This window comes from Sus scrofa, chromosome 17 (assembly GCF_000003025.6).
Source record: "Sus scrofa isolate TJ Tabasco breed Duroc chromosome 17, Sscrofa11.1, whole genome shotgun sequence".
In the NCBI taxonomy this organism is placed as follows: domain Eukaryota; kingdom Metazoa; phylum Chordata; class Mammalia; order Artiodactyla; family Suidae; genus Sus; species Sus scrofa.
Genome location: NC_010459.5, coordinates 62,548,679 through 62,568,106, shown reverse-complemented (window position 1 = coordinate 62,568,106; position 19,428 = coordinate 62,548,679). Strand labels below are relative to the sequence as shown.

Below are 19,428 nucleotides of genomic sequence, written 5' to 3'. Positions count from 1 at the left end.
TGTCCTGTCTGTGTGATGCGACGTGGCCCTGGTGAGCCTGCGCTGGAGGGTCGCGGCTGAGCGCTTGTTAGCCCCATGTTGCGAGAGAAGGCGTGCATGGAAGGGGCATTTCCAGCAGGAAGCCCTGCGTCTGACGCCCAGACCGGGGGGGTGAGGACCCTGACTTGGCACCTGCGGCTTCCTCTGAAGTTCCAAAGTGACAGAGGAGCCAGTGTGTCACTCAGCCGCAGCCTGTGAGCGCTGGTGCCCGCGGGCTTGGACTGGACGGTACCGGGTACCACTGGGGGCAGGGAGAGGGCAGGCCCTTCTGACTCAGCTGTTATCCTCCAGTGACTGGCAGAACATGCTCAAAAACCAGAAGCCCATCAGGATCAGTGGCATCTCTGCAGCGCCAGGATGCAGGTTCCATCCCTGGCCCAACACAGTAGGCTAAAAGGTCCAGCGTTGCCACAGCTGCAGCGTAGGTCGGAACTGTGTCTCTGATCTGATCCCTGGCCTGGGAACTCCATGTGCCATGCATAGGGTGGCCAAAAATGAAATAAATAAATACACCCCCCCCCGAGTTCCCGTCACGGCGCAGCGGTTAACGAATCCGACTGGGAACCATGAGGTTGCGGGTTCGATCCCTGGCCTTGCTCAGTGGGTTAAGGATCTGGCGTTGCTGTGAGGTCCAGTTCGACCCCTAGCCTGGGAGCTTCCATATGCCACAAGTGTAGCCCTAAAATTAAAATAAAATAAAACCTCAAGGCCAGGAAATTCATACCAGGGCCACATTACAGACTCCACCTGAGATTTCTGAAGATTTGAGGGAGAGATTTGGGTGGATTCCTCTCTTCTTGAGGTCCCCCAAATGCCTTCAATTTCTTGCACCTGTTAGGAGGTAACCTTCCTTATACATGTGAGAAAGCTCCTGGGAACCTTTCCAAATTCTGGAGGGATCAAGTAGAGAGAAAGTACAGTTCCATTCCGCTTACAGAGGTATGACTGAACGCTTTCCTTACATTCAGGAAACACAGATTAAAAACTGGCAATGTTTCAGGAGTTCCTGTTGTGGCTCAGCGGAAATGAATCTAGCTACCATCCATGAGGACACAAATTCAATCCCTGGCCTCCATCAGTGGGTTAAGGATCTGGCGTTGCCGTGAGCTGTGGTGCAGGTCGCAGACGCGGCTCGGATCCCGCGTTGCTGTGGCTGTGCTGTAGGCCGGCGGCTACAGCTCTGATTCAACCCCTAGCCTGGGAACCTCCATATGCTGCGAGTATGGCCCTAAAAAGACACACCCACACCCACACACCCAGTAATATTTCAGACAAAACCCCAAATTATAACCCATACTTTTAACACACTAGCTTCATCCTATGTGACTAACCCTTGATCTTAGTCTTCTGTTCATCGTCTAATACAGCTCTCAGGTTGTTCCATGGGAATTCTTGAATTTTCACCTACTTTAGCAGTATGATCTGAACGTTACCAGAAACTTGTACCTGTCAAAGAGTCCTTTCTGCGGATCTCCTTGAGGATGGGCATTTTTGCAGAAACGTAGGCATGAACTAGTAACCGCCTCTGAACGACGAAAGACTTGGGAACGCGTGGTCAAAGTCTGATTACGATGCAGTTGGCAAACTCGTTACTGCTGTGACCTCCAGCAGTTTCATTACTAAAGTTGTGATCAGAGCCACTTACCAAGAGACACCAGTCTCAGGAGTTCCGTATAATTTCTGGAGTATCGGCGACACTTCCCGGCATGTACCGTAAGACATTTTGTCACTGCTCTCGGGGCCGCGCTTCCCACGTGATTCAGCGTAGAAATAACCCAGTCGGTTTGCTGCCTCTCGGAGACGGAGAGAGAACATTTTCTGGGGGTTCCAGGGACCCTCTGGAAGAGCTTAGCGTAGGTTAGAGGTCAGATGAGCTTCACGTAGAATGGGCTCTTTGGGAATTTTTCGAAAGTATCAACAGGTGTTAAAGCGCCTGGCCATAGGATCCAGTCACTGTGGAACGACACCCATTCATTTCACCAGTGGCCGCGCGAGTTCCCAAAGGTGTGATGCGTCCCTTAAATGCAAGGAAACTCACAAGATCTCTTACCAAAAAGTCCGATTTTTAAAGAAAACTGTCCTCTTGGAGCACTCGATTCAAGGTTTGTGCCTCATTGCCTGTCATTCATTCTCCCTTTTTAGTGGGGTGCCCGGGGCGCCCGGAAGTTCCCTGGCCAGGAATCAAACCCAAGCCACAGCGGCGACAACGCCAGGTCCTTAACCTCCTGAGCCACCAGGGAACTCGGGGAAATCCTCCTTTTTCCGTTTTCTTAAATTCAGTCTTATCTTGGCCGACCCTGACCATGCACAAGACTCGTCTCCCTGCTCGTCCCCCACAGACTTCTGCAACCCCGCTCACTGTGCGCCCCCCGCCTTCCCGTCCATCCAGAAACAGCCGTCGCGAAGGCAAGCGCGCCACGTGGGCCCCCTTTGCCAACCGCCGTCCCCCTTTGCCACCCGCTCTGCCGTTCCTCGCCCTCCTCCACCGCAGACTCGCCTTGCGGTTCCCGCGCCTGGACAGTGTCCCCCTTGCTGTTTCAGTCGCGTCAGTTACATAGACATTGTTCTTGACCTGAAACCTCAATCGCTAGTAAAACCCAGGAGGAGGCAACTGTGGGCGGCCTGCCCCACAGCCTTCCTGACCGACACACCTGTGGACTCAGAGCCTCTAGAAATATGCATTTTCTTCCTTCCTTCCTTTCTGTCTTTTTAGGGCCGCTCCCACAGCATGTGGAGCTTCCCAGGCTAGGGGTCCAATTAGAGCTGTAGCCGCCGGCCTGCACCACAGCCACAGCAACACGGGATCCGAGCCGCATCTGCGACCTGCACCACAGCTCACAGCAACGCCAGATCCTTCACCCACAGAGCGAGGCCAGGGGTCGAACCCACGTCCTCCTAGATGCTAGTCGGGTTCACAAACCGCTGAGCCACGACGGGAACTCCCAGATAGACATTTTCTGACAGCAGAACCTTGTTCCGAGATGTGGCCCAGAGCATGCATTTAATAAACCCAAACAGCTTCAGTTTCACTCCCCTAAGACGACGAAAGTTAGGTAAACTTACGCATACCCAGCAATTAACGTTCCAGTATTTTCTCCAATTTGAAATGACCCAGATAGGGGATGGAGTCTCATCATTTAACGCAGTGTAATTTCAGGTGCCAAAATCTGGATCCTTACAGCAAACATTTCCAAAACAATTATTCCTAAAATGTTTGCCTTAAAGTTGCTAATCTCATTTACCTCTATTTCATTTACTTAAAATTTTCATCTGAGTTTTTTTTTTTTTTGCTGACAAACTTACTTTGTAACAGGAATAATATGATCCTTCTTGATTTCTAGTAAACACAGATACAGTGAAAGTATTGTATTTAGGAGTTCCCGAGTGGCTCAGCAGGTTAAGGAACAGTGTTGTCACGGCTGTGGTGGGTTTGACCCCAGGCCTGGGAACTTCTTCTTTCTTTTTTCCTTTTTTGTCTTTTTAGGGCTGCACCTGTGGAATATGGAAGTTCCCAGGGTAGGGGTTGAATCGGAGCTGCAGTTACCGGCATACGCCACCGCCACAGCAATGTGGGATCCAAACAGGGTCTGCGACCTACACCACAGCTCACGGCAACATTGGATCTTTAACCCACTGAGCAGGGGCAGGGATTGCCCCTGGGTCCTCCTGGATACCAGTCGGGTTCGTCACCATCGAGCCACAATGGGAACTCCAGGCCCTGGAACTTCTGCACGCCAAGGCCATGGCAAAAAAAAGTGTCATGCTCAATGCTGATGACTCCAAAGACAGGGCTGTATTAAGAAAACCAACACGCTTAAGCTTAACTGTGATACCGGGTAATTCAGTGCTGAGTATTTCGCGGGTCACCTGATCCTGAAATTCATCCTGGCCTTTTCTATATCTGAGTGTGTATAGAAGTGCTTCATTTCTATAAAAAAGAGCGCGATTAAACAGAGCTCTTTTGCAAATTAATGAAAATGCAGGAACTCCTGCACTTCAAAAAGCCGGTGGAGCTCAGGCTTCCTAGATGAGACCCCACAGAGCTTTGGCGTTTCCTCGGCCCAGGCGGAGAAAGACAAGCTCCTCACGGCGTGACTTTGTTTCCTTAAGGCCAGAATTTTTTTTTTTTTGTCTTTTTTGCCATGTCTTGGGCCGCTCCCACAGCATATGGAGGTTCCCAGGCTAGGAATTGGAGCTGCAGCCGCCGGCCTACGCCACAGCCACAGCAACGCAGCATCTGAGCCGCGTCTGTGACCTACACCACAGCTCACGGCAACGCCGGATCCTTAACCCACTGAGCGAGGCCAGGGATCGAACCCGCAACCTCATGGGTCCTAGTTGGATTCATTAACCACTGAGCCACGATGGGAACTCCCCCAGAATTTTTTTTTCAGGAGTTCTCCTGGGGTGGAGTGGGTTAGGAATCTGGCGTGGTCACTGTGGTGGCTCAGGTCACTTCTGTAGCACAGGTTCGATCCCTGGTCCAGGAGTTTCCATGTGCTGTGGGAGGGCCCAAAATTGTTTTCCTCAAATTTACAAGCCTCTTAGAATAAATAGGGGCAGTTTGGGGGGCGGCGGGGGGAAAGGATTGCTGGGCTTTGGATTCTTTCCGGAGCCACAGCGCTGGTCCTGTGAAGACCAGATTTATAACACCAGGACAGCAGCTTTCAATTCCTCAAGCAACTGCGTGGCTTCCTCGGTGGCATCAAAAGACGGACGCACTATTCACCTGTGGGGTTTCTTTGTCTCTCTTTTAGCTTCGGACAGAGGGCCCCACGTTCCTATCAGGCTCCAGCCATCAGCTATGGTGGGCTGAGGCTGACCCGTGGCCTGTGTCCGTGATTCACATGCAAACACTTGGAGGCTGCTCCCTGGGTTGGAGAAGTTCTGAAAGGCCCTCAGCTGAGCCTTTGCTCTGAGCAGGGTCACCTACAGCCGACAGTGCCTGTGAGTGCAAGGGCCTCGGAGCCGAGAATGAGGCAGAGGAGGCCAGGAGGGGCTGAAGTTCAAGGTTGGCTGTTTTATAGTTTACCCTTTCATTAGCCTTCACACCAAATCTTTCAATGAGGCTATTTTTTTTTTTTTTTGTCTTTTTGTCTTTTTAGGGTCGCACCTGCGGCACATGGAGGGTCCCAGGCTGGGGGTCGAATCAGAGCTGTAGCCGCTGGTCTACACCAGAGCCCAGCAATGCGGGATCTGAGCCACATCTGCAAACCACACCACAGCTCACAGCAACCAATGCCTGATCCTTAACCCACTGAGCAGGGCCAGGGATCAAACCCACAACCTCATGGTTCTTAGTCGGATTCGTTAGCCACAGAGCCATGACGGAAACTCCCCATGAGGCTGTTATTGAATTTTGAAGTCTTGTGGGGCTTCCACCTACAAACTAGAATAATCGTTTAAGATGAGAGCGCTCCACAGAGTTCCCATTGTGGCGCAGGGGAAACGAATCCAACCAGGAACCATGAGGACACAGGATCCGGTGTTGCCGTGAGCTGTGGTGTAGGTCAGACGTGGCTTGGATCCCGTGTTGCTGTGCCTGTGGCGGAGGCTGGCAGCTGCAGCTACGTTTCGAGCCCTAGCCTGGGAACCTCCATATGCCGCGGGTGTGGCCCTAAAACGCAAAAAAAAAAAAAAAAAAAAAGACGAGAACTCTAAAATTTTAACAATTTCGTAGACTTCCCTGTTCAAAGGCTCCAGGGAGCTAGCCCTGTAAATACTTTCCATTGCTAATCTAATCTTATTTTTTAAATTATTATTAACTTTTCTTTTTATGGCCACACCTGCGACACATGGAAGTTCCTGGGCCAGGGGTCAAATCAGAGCTGCATCTGTGGGCCTGCGCCACAGCCATGGCAACACCAGATCCCGGCAGCATCTGTGACGAATGCTGCAGCGTGTGGCAACGCCAGATGCTTACCCCCCTGAGCGAGGCCAGGGACCCAACCTGCTTCCTCGGGGACAATATGTTGGGTTCTTAACCTGCTGAGCCGCAACGGGACCTCCCAGGATTCCTGTTTTTAAGTAAACCAAAGCCAGTGTCTTTTACCAGAACAGGGTCCAGGGCGTGAACGCCAGGCGAGAAGGCCTTCCTGGAAAAGGGGGCCTGCTCTCTGCCCCGCTGCCTTGAGCCACGTCTCATGCTCCACCCTGAGCCCTGTGGCCCCCTTGCCTCCTCAGGCCTGGTCCCAGGTCAGGGCCTTCGAGACAGCCTGCCCAGACGAGCACGTTTCTGCAGGGCCGAGGGCTGTCACCTGCCCCTCATGGTGCATCGTGACCTCTGCCCTGACCCCAGCCCTTCCCAGGCAGCTCTGACCCTGGAAGACAGCTCTCAGAGCAACTCCACTGTCCCCACAGCCAGGGGTGGGGGTGCTGCCAACAAGTCCCCGGGGCCTTGCAGTGGACCCCGGGGGGTGGGGAGGGAGGTGTCCGTATCTGATTCTGCTGTTTGCGACAAACCACAGTCCAATGTTTGTCACTTTCTTTGGACTCGGGGTTATGGGATGGACTACGAGTCTTTTCTCGCTGTGGGTGTTTTGAGATCTGGCTGGGGGTGCAAAGACGGGGTGGTGCCTCTTGCTCGGCGTTGTGAGGTGGCTGTTGCGGCTGCCAAGAGCCAGAGCCTGCTGTAGCCACCAGATGCTGGGCGGGGAGCATGGGGGAGGCAGCGCCCCCTCCATTTTCCAGCTGAGGGTGCGACGGGGCCAGGAACAAAGAAGCCGGCTGGGCATCAGGCTTGGTGAGGATGGTCAGAGCTCGTCCCGTGCCCCAGCCTCCAGGGCCTCGGCGGGAGGGTGCTTCAGAGCTGCCTACAGCCTGGCACCTGCGGCGGCATCGCCGTGAGAGGGGCCGGCCTCTGGGCAGCTGCCTCCCCTGGTGCGGGCGCCATGTGGGGCGGGGAGGTGGGAAGCACCACTTGGGTCCCAGGAGTCCCCCAGCCAGTGGTCCAGGCCCCAGGACCCTCGGGGCCTCCCGTGGTGGACCTTCACCCCAGCCTGCCAGTCTCGGTGGGTCCCTGTGACCCGGCACCAACCCTGATCTCTGGCCCCTAGCCAGTTCTCGCTCCTGTCCCCTCCCCAAACCCCACCCCACTCCACCTGCCACTGCTCTGGTCGGTTCCATGGAGCAAGCTCCGTGCCTCTGCCCTGGGCCTCAGGAACCACGGGCTGATTCCACCGGCAGGACGCCCGGGATGGAGCCCCCAAGTCACCGAGGCCACACGGAGTGTGACAGTCCAGTTTGACCCCCTGGATGACAGGAGGCAGCAGAGAGTGTGTCGGTGGCTGGAGAGGCCTGGGAGGGGAGCCCTGGCTGAGGCCACCCCAACCCCGCTGAGGACACTGTCTGGAGCTGGGGAGGGTGGGGCTGGGCCTTTGTGACACAGCTGGGGTCCCCACTTGCCAAACCTCTTCTCGGTGGGGGAGGGGCTCCGCTCGGGGCCACCCTGCCCCAGACACGCCTTGTCTTCTCGGAGGCCACCGCAAGGTGCCTGGTGTGACAGAGGCGGTTATCGGGGTACTGGGGTGGCTCCGGCCCCCTCCAGCTGACTGTCCTCCTTGGCCATAGCCCGCATACCTGGGGCCGCCCCGAACAGGCCCGCGCTGCGGGAGCAGGTAGACCGAAGGCCGCGTCCCCTCAGGAAGTGGACGTGTGCGTGGGGGCGCTGCTGGCCGAGCCGGAGGTCACATGACCCCGTGGAGGGTGGCCCGGGGCGATGGGCTGGGGGGGTGGGGTGACCCCGACAGGAGCTGTGCACTGGCCTGTATCGGGGGGAACCTGCCAGGCAGGGTTCCCTGCCAGGCCCCTCCCCCGCCTTGGGATGGGGTGCAGATGAACTTCCGCTTCTTTGGGGGAGAAGACAAGACTTTTATTTTCATTAAAAAAACAAAAAATAGAATGTCCTTCTGGCCTCGGCCGCAGGCTCAGTGACGCTGAGGGCAGCAGTGCTGGGGCGGGACGCAGGGTACAGGCCTCCCCCCGGGAGCCCCAGGCTAGGGGGCAGGAAAGAGAGCCGGAGGCTGCGCCAGGTCCCAAGGCGGCACTGTGACGGGGCTCCACTGTCCCCACAGCCAGGGGTGGGGGTGCTGCCAACAAGTCCCCGGGGCAGGGGGTGGGGGGCAGAGCCTTGGTGCCGCTCCCATCCTGGTGGTGGCAGCCCCATGCCAGGGCTGAGACTTCTCGCTCCAGGGTTTTGGGCTCCTGGAGCGGCCAGCGGGGGCTCCCCCCGCAGAAGGGAGCAGGAGTGGGGGGGCCTGGGGCTGCGTCAGGAAAGACACTCACGTGGCTGCTGCCGCCTTTCGAACGTAAGCAGGTTTGTTTCTTTAATTGTGTGTGTGCGTTTATACTCCTCTTTATTAGTGGATAAATATTAGAAAATCATCTCTCGGAAGGTGTGGGCAGGGGTGGGCTGAGCTTGCCCAGCCGGCCGGGAGCGGGCCCTTCGGGAGGCCCTGGCCGGGTCTGCAGGGTGAGGCTGTCCCGCCAGGGCTCGTAGACCAGCGTGTAGCTCTCCGCCCTCTTGACGGTGAACCTGTAGGAGCGGTTGGGCAGCAGGTTTCGGACGGCGACGGTGCAGGCGGCCACGGGGATGGCCCCGCACTGTGTCCGCTCCTGCTGGGTCCGCGGGTCCAGCAGCTTGAAGCGCAGCTCGAACTGCTCTGCCGCGGCCGGCTGGATGGTGACAAACCAGCGCAGGCTGACCCAGTCCTGGTGGGCCACCGAGGCCTTGCGGTCAAACACGACGGGCATCTTGGTGCTCAGCATGAGCCGGATGTGCGGGACCTTGGCGGCGCCAACGTCAGACACCAGGCGGTGCTTGATATGCAGGCGCCCTGGCACCATCATGGCGAGGAAGCTGTCCATGACGGCCGCCAGGTCCGCCAGCCGCTGCTCCACCAGCCCCCAGCCCGCCAGGAAGGGCCGCGGGTCGGGCGACTCCAGCAGGGCGTCCAGCTCGGAGCGGCCGTGGTCCAGCTGCTCCAGCAGGTCCCCGAGCAGCAGAAGCTGGATCTTGGTCTGGGCGGTGCCCAGCTTCTTCATGCGCTGGAACTTCCAGGGGTCGATGAGCTGGAACATGGCAGAGGGCAGCACCAGCGGGTTCTGGTCGCCCAGAGCCAGGTGCTTGGGGAGGATCTCGATGTAGTAGGAGCACTTGCGGAGGAGGTCCATGCGGGCGTGGTGGCGCCTGAGCAGGTGGGGGCTCAGGTCCGAGGTCAGGAACTCGCGCAGAGCGTTGCGCCGCTCCACGTAGGTGCGCCAGGCCTCCGGCTCCAGCAGCTGCTGATCCTCGGCCTCCTCGGCCTCCTCCTCCTGGTCCAGGAAGGACTGGGGACAGTCCAGCTTCATGTTGTCCAGGCCCAGGCCTGATACCTGGAAGTTCATGGTCTGGGAGCAGGGGATGGAGGGCGGGGCGTGAGCTGCAACAGTCACACTGGCCTCTGCTGCCCACCCGGGGGCTCTCTTGGGGCAGCGTTGGTGTGGGGGGTGACTTCAGGCCCACTGACCCCCCGGCCGGGCCCTCTGTCCTCCCTGGCCTGGGGGGCTGGTGGTGGGAGGCGGGGAAGGAGTTTGGGGTGAGGGCTGGTTTCTGGAACGAGGCTGTCTGGAGGGCCAAGTGGGCAGGCTGCCCATCTGGGTCAAAGTGGACTTGAGGGTGTGACACTCTGTTGATGGATTGTGATGACACAGGGCAGGGCAGTGACCGTGGGCTCTGGGCCAGAACCCCCCACGGGGAACCCCCACGGAGCAGCTGTGAGGCCACATCTGCTCCCCTGGGCAGTTGGGAGGACCCAGGGCGATCCTGTCTGAGCAGCACCCGAACCCGTGGGGACACCTCTGTGCTGCAGGCCCTCCCTGCCTCTCTGTAGGTGCAGAGCCGAGCTCAGGGAGGTGGGTGGCCCCTGGCCTCACCCAGGGGAATAATCCTGCCAGTTCCCGGGCCCGGCTGTGTCCTGGGGCCTCGGGCGCCTTGCTGAGCTGACTCCACAAGCAAAGCCCCAAATGGTGAGGTCTTGGCACCCTGCCTCACAGAGGGGGTGCATGGGGCTACAGAGCTCGCTAGCTTGCTCTCCGTCCAGGCTTTGCCGCAGCCACAGACGCCAGAACCCGAGTCTCCTCCTGCACCCTCTCCCACGCGGGCTCCCAGCTGAGTGTCCAACGATGCCTGGTGAACCCACAGCTGGGCACGGCTGTGGCCCCAGTCCCTGGCCACAAGGCTGGGGCTCCCTGGCTGCTGTCCCCGGTCCCAGCTGGCCTCCAGGTCAGTGAGACAGACCCAGTGGCTTCACCTGGGTGGGAGAATCCCTAACAGGAGCTGAGAGGCTGAGCAGCCATCCAAGGCTGCACGGTTAAGGTGCAGAGTGGGCTCGGGACCCAAGTCGGTCTCCCTCCCCAAAGGCCAGGCCCTGACCTTCCAGGGGCAGAGGCGGCGGACCAGGCCCTGGGCACTGCAGAGAGGATGTCTGGGGTGAGTTGCCAACCCAGACCAAGACCCCTGGACTCCTGGCAAAGTCCTGCGCTGGCTGGAGCCTGGGACAGATTCATGCCGCCTCCAGAGGCTCCAGATCTGGCTTCAGTTCAGAGGCCTCGCCAGGGCCCAAGTCTCTAGCTGGAAAACCGCAGAGGGGCCGCTGGGGAACTCGGGGAAGAAGCCGCCTGCCCTGGCCCCTGGCCTGCCTGTCCACACCTACACCCCCCCACCCCGACCCCCACCCCCCACCCCTGGCCTCAGACCCACTTCCCCTCAACCCGCCCACTTCCGCCACAACCCCCTCGTCCTCCAACCCCCGGCCGCCTCCCCGCGCGCCCAGCCTTCCCGCGCGCACACTTACCCGGCCTCCCGGCGCCGGCGGAGCAGTGCGGTCCGACTGTGTGTGCGTGCGGAGCCGCCGGTTCCAGCCTCCCGCCCGGCGCCCCGCGAGTTGCCATGGGGACTTTGTGACGCCCCGACCGCCCGGGGAGGGGGCGGGGAGGGGGCGGGGTGGGCGGGGAGCCAGGGCGCGGGATCGGGGGTCCGGACTGGAAGGCTGGAAGAGTTGCAGGAAGGTGCGAAGATTGCGCGGGGCGCGCCCCCCAGGCCCAGGACCCGGACCGAACAAACCGCTTGTCCCGGATGAGTCACCAGCCCCGTCCCTCGCCCTGGTCTCAGCTTGGACAGAACTGCCCAGAGGTTTCGCTCCCTTCCCTGGGAACCTAAGCATCACGACCTCTGCCCCAGCCGGAAATCTCCTCAAGCCTCAGGACATCCCTGGCGCCCCCTCTCCCTTGCAGGTTATTGGTGGGGACCCTTCCAGGATAGGGCGCCTGTCCCTGAGGCCCGCTCCCAGTCTGTTCGGTGACAGAACCTCTCCGCACGGGGGCCTCCACCCCTCCCGCTGACCTCACTCGGCTTTTGCCCCTAAGCCCCCACCAGCCTATCCCCTGGGTCCAGGCCTGGGCCCCGGGGGTCTGGCCTGGGAGGGAGTGGGTGGGCACCATGGGCTCTAACTCCGTACTTCTAGCCGTTATGCTTATTTAGGGGTCTGAGGGCAAGAGCTGGATTATTTGGAAAGGTGGGTGCTGTCTGAAGGTCCAGGGGTGGGCTAGCCTCCCATCCCAGCCCTGCAACCGACCCACAGAGAGGGGTGGGGGCAGGGCAGGCCCCCCTCCTCTGGTCCAGGCGCGTCCTGGACCTCTGCCGTCTCGGGCCACAGTTTTTTTTTTTCCCTATGTCTCCCTCCTCCGCTAATTTTTTCTAAATTCAGCTTTCAAGTCTGAGATAATTGTAGATACACCTGCCGTTGTAAAAAAAAACAAAAACAGATCAAAAGTGCCCTTTCCGGTTTCCCCCAAGGGGAAACCTTCGGAGCTGTCTTTCGAGATCACTCCGCGAGAGCGACCTTGACAAAGTCCAGACGCGCGCGGGCGGCTCCTTCCCCCCCCCCCCCGGACCTCCCGCGTCGCCGCTGCCGCCCGAGACCCCACCCACCAGGGCCCCACCCGCCGAGGCCCCCCCTTGGCCCCGCCCCGACGCCGGTTTGGGGAAACCCTCTCCCAGGTCCCTCCTAGGGCCACGCCCATCCTGGGGCCGCAAGCACCCCAGCCGCCCGCGGCAGGTGGGCAGCAGTCCTGCCCGAGAGACGCCCTGGAGGTCTGGGAGAGGAGCGGCCGTCGTGAGGCCGGGGCTGGAGGGCCACCCTGCGCGGGTCTGAGCATCCGCAGGGGGCGGGCGGGGGCTGTACGCGCCTTGTCGCGGGGCCTCTGGAACGACTGCCACCCCCCCCCACACACACACCCCAAGCCAGCAGGGACGCCTCGCAGCGAGGCTCCAGCGCTGGCCGTCCGCCCCTCCAGTTTCTCCTAGTCGGGGTCCCGGAGCCCCGTCGTGCGTCCCCTCTCTCCCCCGCAGAGCCTGGGACGCCGCAGGGCATGGAGTCCTTCCTCAGGAAGCGCCTGACCTTCCTGGCCTCCTTCTGGGACAAGATCTGGCCGGCAGGTGCGCCGCCCTTCCCGGACCCCGACGCCGACGTGGAGCCGGAGCCCGCGGCCGGGGAGGCCGCCGCCTCGGAGCCCCGCAGCGGCCCCGCGCCCGCGCGGCTCTTCACGGCGCTGTACGACTTCAGGGCGCGGAGCGCAGAGGAGCTGAGCGTCCGCCGCGGGGACAGGCTCTGTGCCCTCAGGGAGGAGGGCGGCTACGTCTTGGCCCGCAGGCTCTCAGGCTGGCCCAGCACCGGGCTGGTGCCCATCGCATATGTGGCGGAGGCCGCCCCCGAGTCGCTCTCGGACCAGCCGTGAGTACCGCGGGCTGCGGGGAGTCAGGAGTAAGTGCAGGGTTGTCTGGGGACCGCGCGTGGGCGCCCGTCCTGCAGGGCCTGCCGGCCGGCTGGGAGCAAGCACCCAGGCCCTGGCCCTGATGCTGCTAACCGGGCAGCGGCAGTGACTGGCAGGAGTGGCGAGATCGAGCCCCCCGTCAGTCAGCTGGGCAGTGTGGGTGGCGGATGCAGCTCTGGCCTGAAGCAGTGTTTGCTGAGTGGTCGTTGCTCGCAGGGCCGGGGTCTGGGGGTCTGGGCTGCGGTTCCAGAGAGGCCATCCTGTGCTGCGGGGGTGAGGTGGTGACTGAGAGGCTGGACTCGCCCCTCCTGCCCTGGACCAGGGATGCGGCAGGCGTGGCCTTGGCCTTTGGGGTTACTTCCAAAGAGCATTGTCGGGGGGAGGATACTGGTGGGGAGCCTACCCATCCCCAAGTGCACAGGCCCATTGGGGTCGGACAGTCCCCAGGCGGAGAGAAGTCGGCAAGGACCCTTGGCTCGCTGCCCGCCAGCCTGCGATCTTGGGGGAAGCAGCAGGGGAGCCCTCACCCGCGGGGCTCCTTGGAGGAGGCGATCTCTCGGCTCAGCTCGGGGGCTGCAGGACAGTGTCGCCTCCTGGCCCGGCTGTGTGCCGGCCCTGAGCAGGGCCTCGCCATGTGGCTGTGGACGTGGTACGCGGGTCTCCAGCGTTCAACCCAAGCGCTGGGCGTGCCTCTATCTACCTTTCCCCTGGATGTCGTGGCCGTTGTGATCCCTGACCTCGGGCAGATGGGGCGCGGGCTCGGAACCCTCGGCTTCCCAGCCCCATTGCACAGAGGTGACATGCTGGCTGACAAGGGGCCAGAAGCTGGTGGGTGAACAGGGCTGCCCAGGCCACACCCTGCCATGAGCCTCTGATCCTGCACCAAGCTGGGCCTCGTGGAGGTGGCTGGCAGCATCCGGGGGGCGGGGGGGGGGGCGCCCGGGAGGAAGAGCTTCTGACTGTTTGCCTGGGCTGGATGTGGAAGGGTGACCACACTCCCTGTGTCATTAGCTCCAGACACCGAGCTGGCTGTCCCCAGGCCGGCCAGGTCAGGGGCAGCCCTCAGCCCCAACAGTGAGGCCTTGTCGCTCAGGAGCTGCTGAGGCCCGTCTAGTCTCAAGGCGCCCACCGCCCCTCGCCCCCGGGGAAAGACTTCAGGCCCCACCCCTAAAGCGGGTCTGGGAGGATGGGGGTGGGGAAGCACTGCTGTCCCGGCAAGGTCCCTGTGGCCCCTTCCCAGTGGCCCGAGGGCCCCAGAAAGCAGGGCCCAGTGCCTCCCAGATCAGAGTCTGCTCAAGGGCGTTGGCTTCCCCTGAGCCTGCCACCCAGCCAGGTCTCACTTTGGGGGACTCAGGTCATCACTGTCCTGGACTCTTCCCCGTGTGTCTGCCGAGCTTCTCTTTTTATTTTTTGCTGCGACGTGCGGCAGCTTGACATGGGATCTCAGTTCCCAGACCCGGGGTTGAGCCCAGGCTGCAGTGGGGAAAGTGCCGAGTCCTGACCCCTAGGCCACCCCGACCTCACCTCTCCATGTTCTTCAGGCCTCTGAAGAAACGTCCCCATCACCCTGCCTCCTCCTGTCTCCAGCTTCCTCTCCCACCAGCCTCAGCCCAGTTCCCAGCTGACTTTGGCCCCTTCCCATGGCTCCCCAGGGCCTCCGGGCCAGGCCCCACCCTCACCCCAAGCTCCAGCAGCATCCACCTGCCCAGCTTTGCCTTCCTGGTCCCCTCTTTTGGGGCCGAGCCCCCCTTTTGTTGATTTTCTTTGTTGTCTGAGAGCCCACCCCCCCTTTGTCCCCCAGGATCCCTGCTGATGCTGCCCCCCGCCAGTGGTCTGAGAGCCCACCCCCAACAGCTCCCAGGTCCCCGTGCTCCTCCTGTCAAGCTGGCTGGGGGAGTTCCCTGGCGGCCTAGTGGTGAGGCACCCAGCATTGTCACTGCTGTGGCTCTGATTTGATCCCTTGTCTGGGAACTTCCACGTGTGGCCAAAAGAAAAAAAAAAAAAAGGTAGCTGAGGGGCTGTGGGTGGGGGGCAGGTGGCCACTGCGTCTCTGGAGGTTCCAGGAAGCAGGAGGCTCAGGGCAGGAAGCTGACTCAGGCGTGCAGCAACCCCACCTGGGCCTCGGGGAGCAGACGCAGGCAATGGAGTGGGCCCACGAGCCTTTCCGCTTTCCTTCCGAGGACGCGGAACCAGGGAGCCGCACCCGGTCTGACTGAGGTGGACTCCCCGCCCGATGGGGTGTCAGGTGGGGGAGCCCCGGGCAGGCCCCCACCCTGCCCGGCCCCAAGCTCGGGTGTATGACCTCCTGGTGCCTGGGAATCCTGCACGGACGGAGGAGTGGGTGCCTGGGCGCCCCAGGGAGGCCTCAGGTTCTTGGCGTCGGGAGCGAGCACCTCGTGGGTGCAGAGGCAGACCCGCTGTGCCTTCGGCCTCCCCCGGCTTCTCCGCAGCCTCTCCCAGCCACTCCAGGGCGAGGCCTGCTTCTCTCATCCCCCCTGTCAGCTTCCCAAGGCATGCGGGCTGTGCCCAGCCTGCTGGCCCCCGGTCCCCCTGCCCCCACGTCCTGGCTGCCCTGGGGGGCCGCTCCCCATGGCAGGGGAGTTTGGCGGGTTAAGACTGTGGCTGAGGTGCGCGGACCGTCACTCGACACAGGTCACTACTAGTGGCTGTCAGCTCCACGCGAGCCCGTCAACTCCAGAGGCAGGGCCCCGGGGCTGGGGCAGGTGCAAGCAGACTCCGGGCTGGGCTCCTGCATGGGGGGCCAGGTGCTCCTCTGCCCTGACAGACTATCAGGCCTTGGCCCTGCTGCCATGCGTCACGGGTGTCTGGGGCCTCTGACCCATGTGGGAGCGGTGGGCAGGGGCTGGGCCTGTGTGGGGACCACTCTGCCCGCCCTTTGCAGCTGGTACTTCAGCGGCATCAGCCGAACCCAGGCCCAGCAGCTGCTCCTGTCCCCCGCCAATGCACCCGGGGCCTTCCTTATCCGGCCCAGCGAGAGCAGCCATGGGGACTTCTCGCTGTCAGGTAGGCGGCCCCCCGCTGAGGACTGCCCTTGGCCCGGGGGTTGCTTTCCAGGCCATGCCAACCCGCAGCCCACCTGGGGCCTGACGGTCTGGGTCCCCCTGCAAGTGTGCCCACGCACACACTCATTTACCCACGCGTGGGCTTCTTTGCCCTGCATCACCCGCCCGTGTGCTCACCCACCCTGAGCTTGCCCGTTCACTGCCTTCACCCCCCACCGCTCCCTCCCCAACCCGCAGACCGGTTCATTCACGCAGCACCGGCCAGTGCCTACTCTATGCCCTGCGCCCGCTGTCGCCAGGGGCCCCCTCGCTGAGCTCTGGCCTGCAGCAGCCTGAGCTCCCTCCTCGTCCACGCAGCCTGGCCATCCAAGGCCACAAGGCCAGGTCTGAGCCAGACCCAAGAAGGGCTGTGTGGGTCTCATGGCTGGGGTGGCGGGAAGGTCCTGGCAGGCTGCAGCCAGGACGTGACCGCCCTCCCGGCGCCCTCCCAGTCCGGGCCCAGACCGGAGTCTGCCACTACCGCGTCTCCACGGCAGCCGACGGCAGCCTCTACCTGCAGAAGGACCGGCTCTTCCCCAGTCTGGAGGAGCTGCTGGCTTATTACAAGGCCAACTGGAAGCGGACCCAGAACCCATTGCTGCAGCCCTGCGTGCCCCAGGTGGGCCCCCCACCCCGCCTGCCAGGCTGCTGCTTGCCCAGCCTGAGGCACTGCTCAGCATGTGACCAGCTGGCCCAGCCTGACCCTGGGAGCTGCCTGGGACCCGATGAAGCCTGGAGCACGAGGGGTCCCAGGGCCTCCTCCCCACCCCGGTTGGGCCCCTGCCCCTGCCCTGGTGTTACACTCTGTCTCTGGGGTGGGGTGGCCGGGGCCTGTAGGATGCCCGCCTGCCCTGCCCAGTTCTGCAGTAGAGCAGTAGGGAGGGCAGGGCGGGGCCTGGGAAGGTGCCCACCGCAGCGCAGCCCCAGGCAGTGTGGAGGCTGTGGGAGGAGATGCTTGTCCGGTGGGGCGGTGCCACCCTGTCCTCGAGGGAGCCTCGGTATCTCTGTGACAGTCCTGGGTGAGCTGACCTGCCGAGGGGCCGCACGGCCATCTGGTTCTTCTGGTCTCTTAATGACAGCCTGGACGGGGGCAGAAACGAGTGTTTGTGGTCCGATGCCTGTTGGGGCAAAGGTGCCACTTAGGTCCGGAAACAACTAGAGCCAGGCCCCCAGAGGTTGGCACTTGGGTCCCTTGCCCATCCAGGCGAGGGTTGAGCCTGTGCTGGGGTGCAGGGTTGAGGGCCTAGTCTGCCCAGGAGCAACAACAGGCCAAGGCACCGAGTGTCCTGAACCCCCGGCAGAAGCCCCCCGAGTGGGACGAGTGGGAGCGGCCACACTCTGAGTTCACTCTGCGGAGGAAGCTGGGCAGAGGCTACTTCGGGGAGGTGTGGGAAGGCCTGTGGCTTGGCTTCGTGCCCGTGGCTGTCAAGGTCATCAAAGCAGGTGGGTGGGGCCCCGGAGCCCGGGCAGAGGCAGTGGGCCAGCGGGCAGAGGCGGGTCCTGGAGTGCTGCCCTGTCCCACAGCCGACATGAAGCTCGCTGACCTGGCCCAGGAGATCCAGACGCTCAAGAGCCTGAGGCACGAGCGCCTCATCCGGCTGCACGCGGTGTGCTCCGCGGGCGATCCCGTGTACATTGTCACCGAGCTCATGCGCAAGGGCAGCCTGCGGGCCTTCCTAGGCAGTGAGTCTCTGCGGCCGTCCACCTTCCCCTTCCCGCCAGGGCCTTGACCGGGGCTCTGGGCCTTTGTCCTGGATGCTGGATCGGAGGCACAGGTGGTCCTGGGGTCTCTGGCCCCTGCGAGGTCAGGCCGGGTCTGGGCACCGCAATTCTGGGCAGCACCTGTTCTTCTGGGTCACCAGCCCTGTGTGAGGTCAGCATGGACCCAGCCCAGCCGCACCTGTCCCTTCCCCATGTTGGCCCCTTTCTGTCTCTGGTTGGGGACCCTGGCTGGTCTGCCAGTGAGAGGGCTGCCCTGAGTGGCCACTGCCCCAGCGGCCACACGGTACCCATGACAGCCTCGGTGGGCGGCGCTGTTCTCACCCATCTGAGAGCAGAGGATACCCAGGCACAGTGGGAAGTGACTGGGGCAGACGCCTGTGACCCTTGACTGTCGGCCCCACCTGCAGGCCCCGAAGGCCGGGCCCTGAGCCCGCCTCTCCTGCTGACCTTTGGCTGCCAGGTGGCTGAGGGCATGAGCTACCTGGAGGAGCAGCGCATTGTACACCGGGACCTGGCCGCCAGGAATGTGCTTGTGGGCGACGACCTAGCCTGCAAGGTGGCCGACTTTGGCCTGGCCCGGCTGCTCAAGGTCAGTGTGGGCTCTGGCCACAGACCGCTGGCCGGCCGAGCGGCCGGTGGGGCTGGGGGGCGCCCCTCTGCCCACTGTGCCGCTGGTCTCCCCTCTGCCCAGGACGATTTCTACTCCCCGAGCAGCGGCTCCAAGATCCCCGTCAAGTGGACGGCGCCCGAGGCGGCCAACTACTGCGTGTACTCCCCAAAGTCAGACGTCTGGTCCTTTGGGGTCCTGCTCTACGAGGTCTTCACCTACGGCCAGTGTCCCTACGAAGGTGGATCTCGGGGCGCCCCGAGGGAGGAGACTGAGGCGGGGTCTGAGGGAGGAAGGGGGAGCCAACCCAGTGGAGGAGGCACACCCCGTCCCGGGCGGGCGTTGCTGACCCCAGAAGTGCCAAGGCAGGGTCTGGCCAGGGCGGGGCGGGACTCCACGGTGACCCCCTTGCGGCGGGAGGCGGCGCCTCCCCGCCCCGCCCCGGCCCCGCCCCTCGCCCTGACCCCGCCCCTCCCCGGCCCCGCCCCAGGAATGAGCAACCACGAGACTCTGCAGCAGATTTCGCGAGGGTACCGTCTGCCGCGCCCCGCCGCCTGCCCGGCCGAGGTCTACGCGCTCATGCTGGAGTGCTGGAGCGGCTGCCCCGAGCGGCGGCCCGCCTTCGCGGCGCTGCAGGGGAGGCTGGGCGCTGTGGGCAGGCGCCGCCGCCCGGCCCTCACGTGACCCGCGCGCCCGCTCGGGGGCCCCTCGCCGGACAGTGTTTGCCGTGGACACGCACGAGTCACACTGGCGCCCGCCCGCGGGGCCTCTGGCCGTGGGCCTCACGCCCTGACACGCACATGTGACACATGCAGACAGCGCTCGGACGCGGGCACGGGCTGGCGTCCTCCGCCCGTTGTGAGCGGCGCCCTCGGCCGTTTGCTCTGGCCTCGGGGACATGCTGGCTGGAGAAGCCTCCTGCCGGTGACTGTCGCCCTGAGCGCCCGAGCGCGGCAGCTCCCTCCCAGACTCAGGAGCGGGAGGGCCGGCTTCCCAATCTTCTCCACAGTCCCTCCGTGGCCTTGAGAAGTGGCGGTGCTGGGGCTTAGGCTGACCTGGGGACGGGGCCCACGCGGCACAGGCTGGGCACTGCCGCCGCCACAGGCCCCTGGGCCTCAGCCCCAGACCAGAACAGGCGCTGGAGCTGATGGCATGGTCCACCAGCCCGGTGATGGTGGTGGAGGAAGT

At 62.6% G+C, this 19,428-nt stretch overlaps 2 protein-coding genes across 2 annotated transcripts; one reads left to right on the top strand and one right to left on the bottom strand.

Moving 5' to 3' along the window:
- Positions 8,146-9,813, bottom strand: FNDC11 (fibronectin type III domain containing 11). Its single transcript, XM_021077551.1, has one exon. It carries the CDS (start codon positions 9,421-9,423, stop codon positions 8,419-8,421), a length of 1,005 nt encoding a protein of 334 aa, XP_020933210.1. The 5' UTR covers positions 9,424-9,813; the 3' UTR covers positions 8,146-8,418.
- On the top strand, positions 12,203-19,082 carry SRMS (src-related kinase lacking C-terminal regulatory tyrosine and N-terminal myristylation sites). Its single transcript, XM_021077705.1, has 8 exons — positions 12,203-12,809; positions 15,752-15,873; positions 16,364-16,530; positions 17,213-17,354; positions 17,436-17,594; positions 18,041-18,222; positions 18,325-18,481; positions 18,731-19,082. Exons 1-8 carry the CDS (start codon positions 12,448-12,450, stop codon positions 18,922-18,924), a joined length of 1,485 nt encoding a protein of 494 aa, XP_020933364.1. The 5' UTR covers positions 12,203-12,447; the 3' UTR covers positions 18,925-19,082.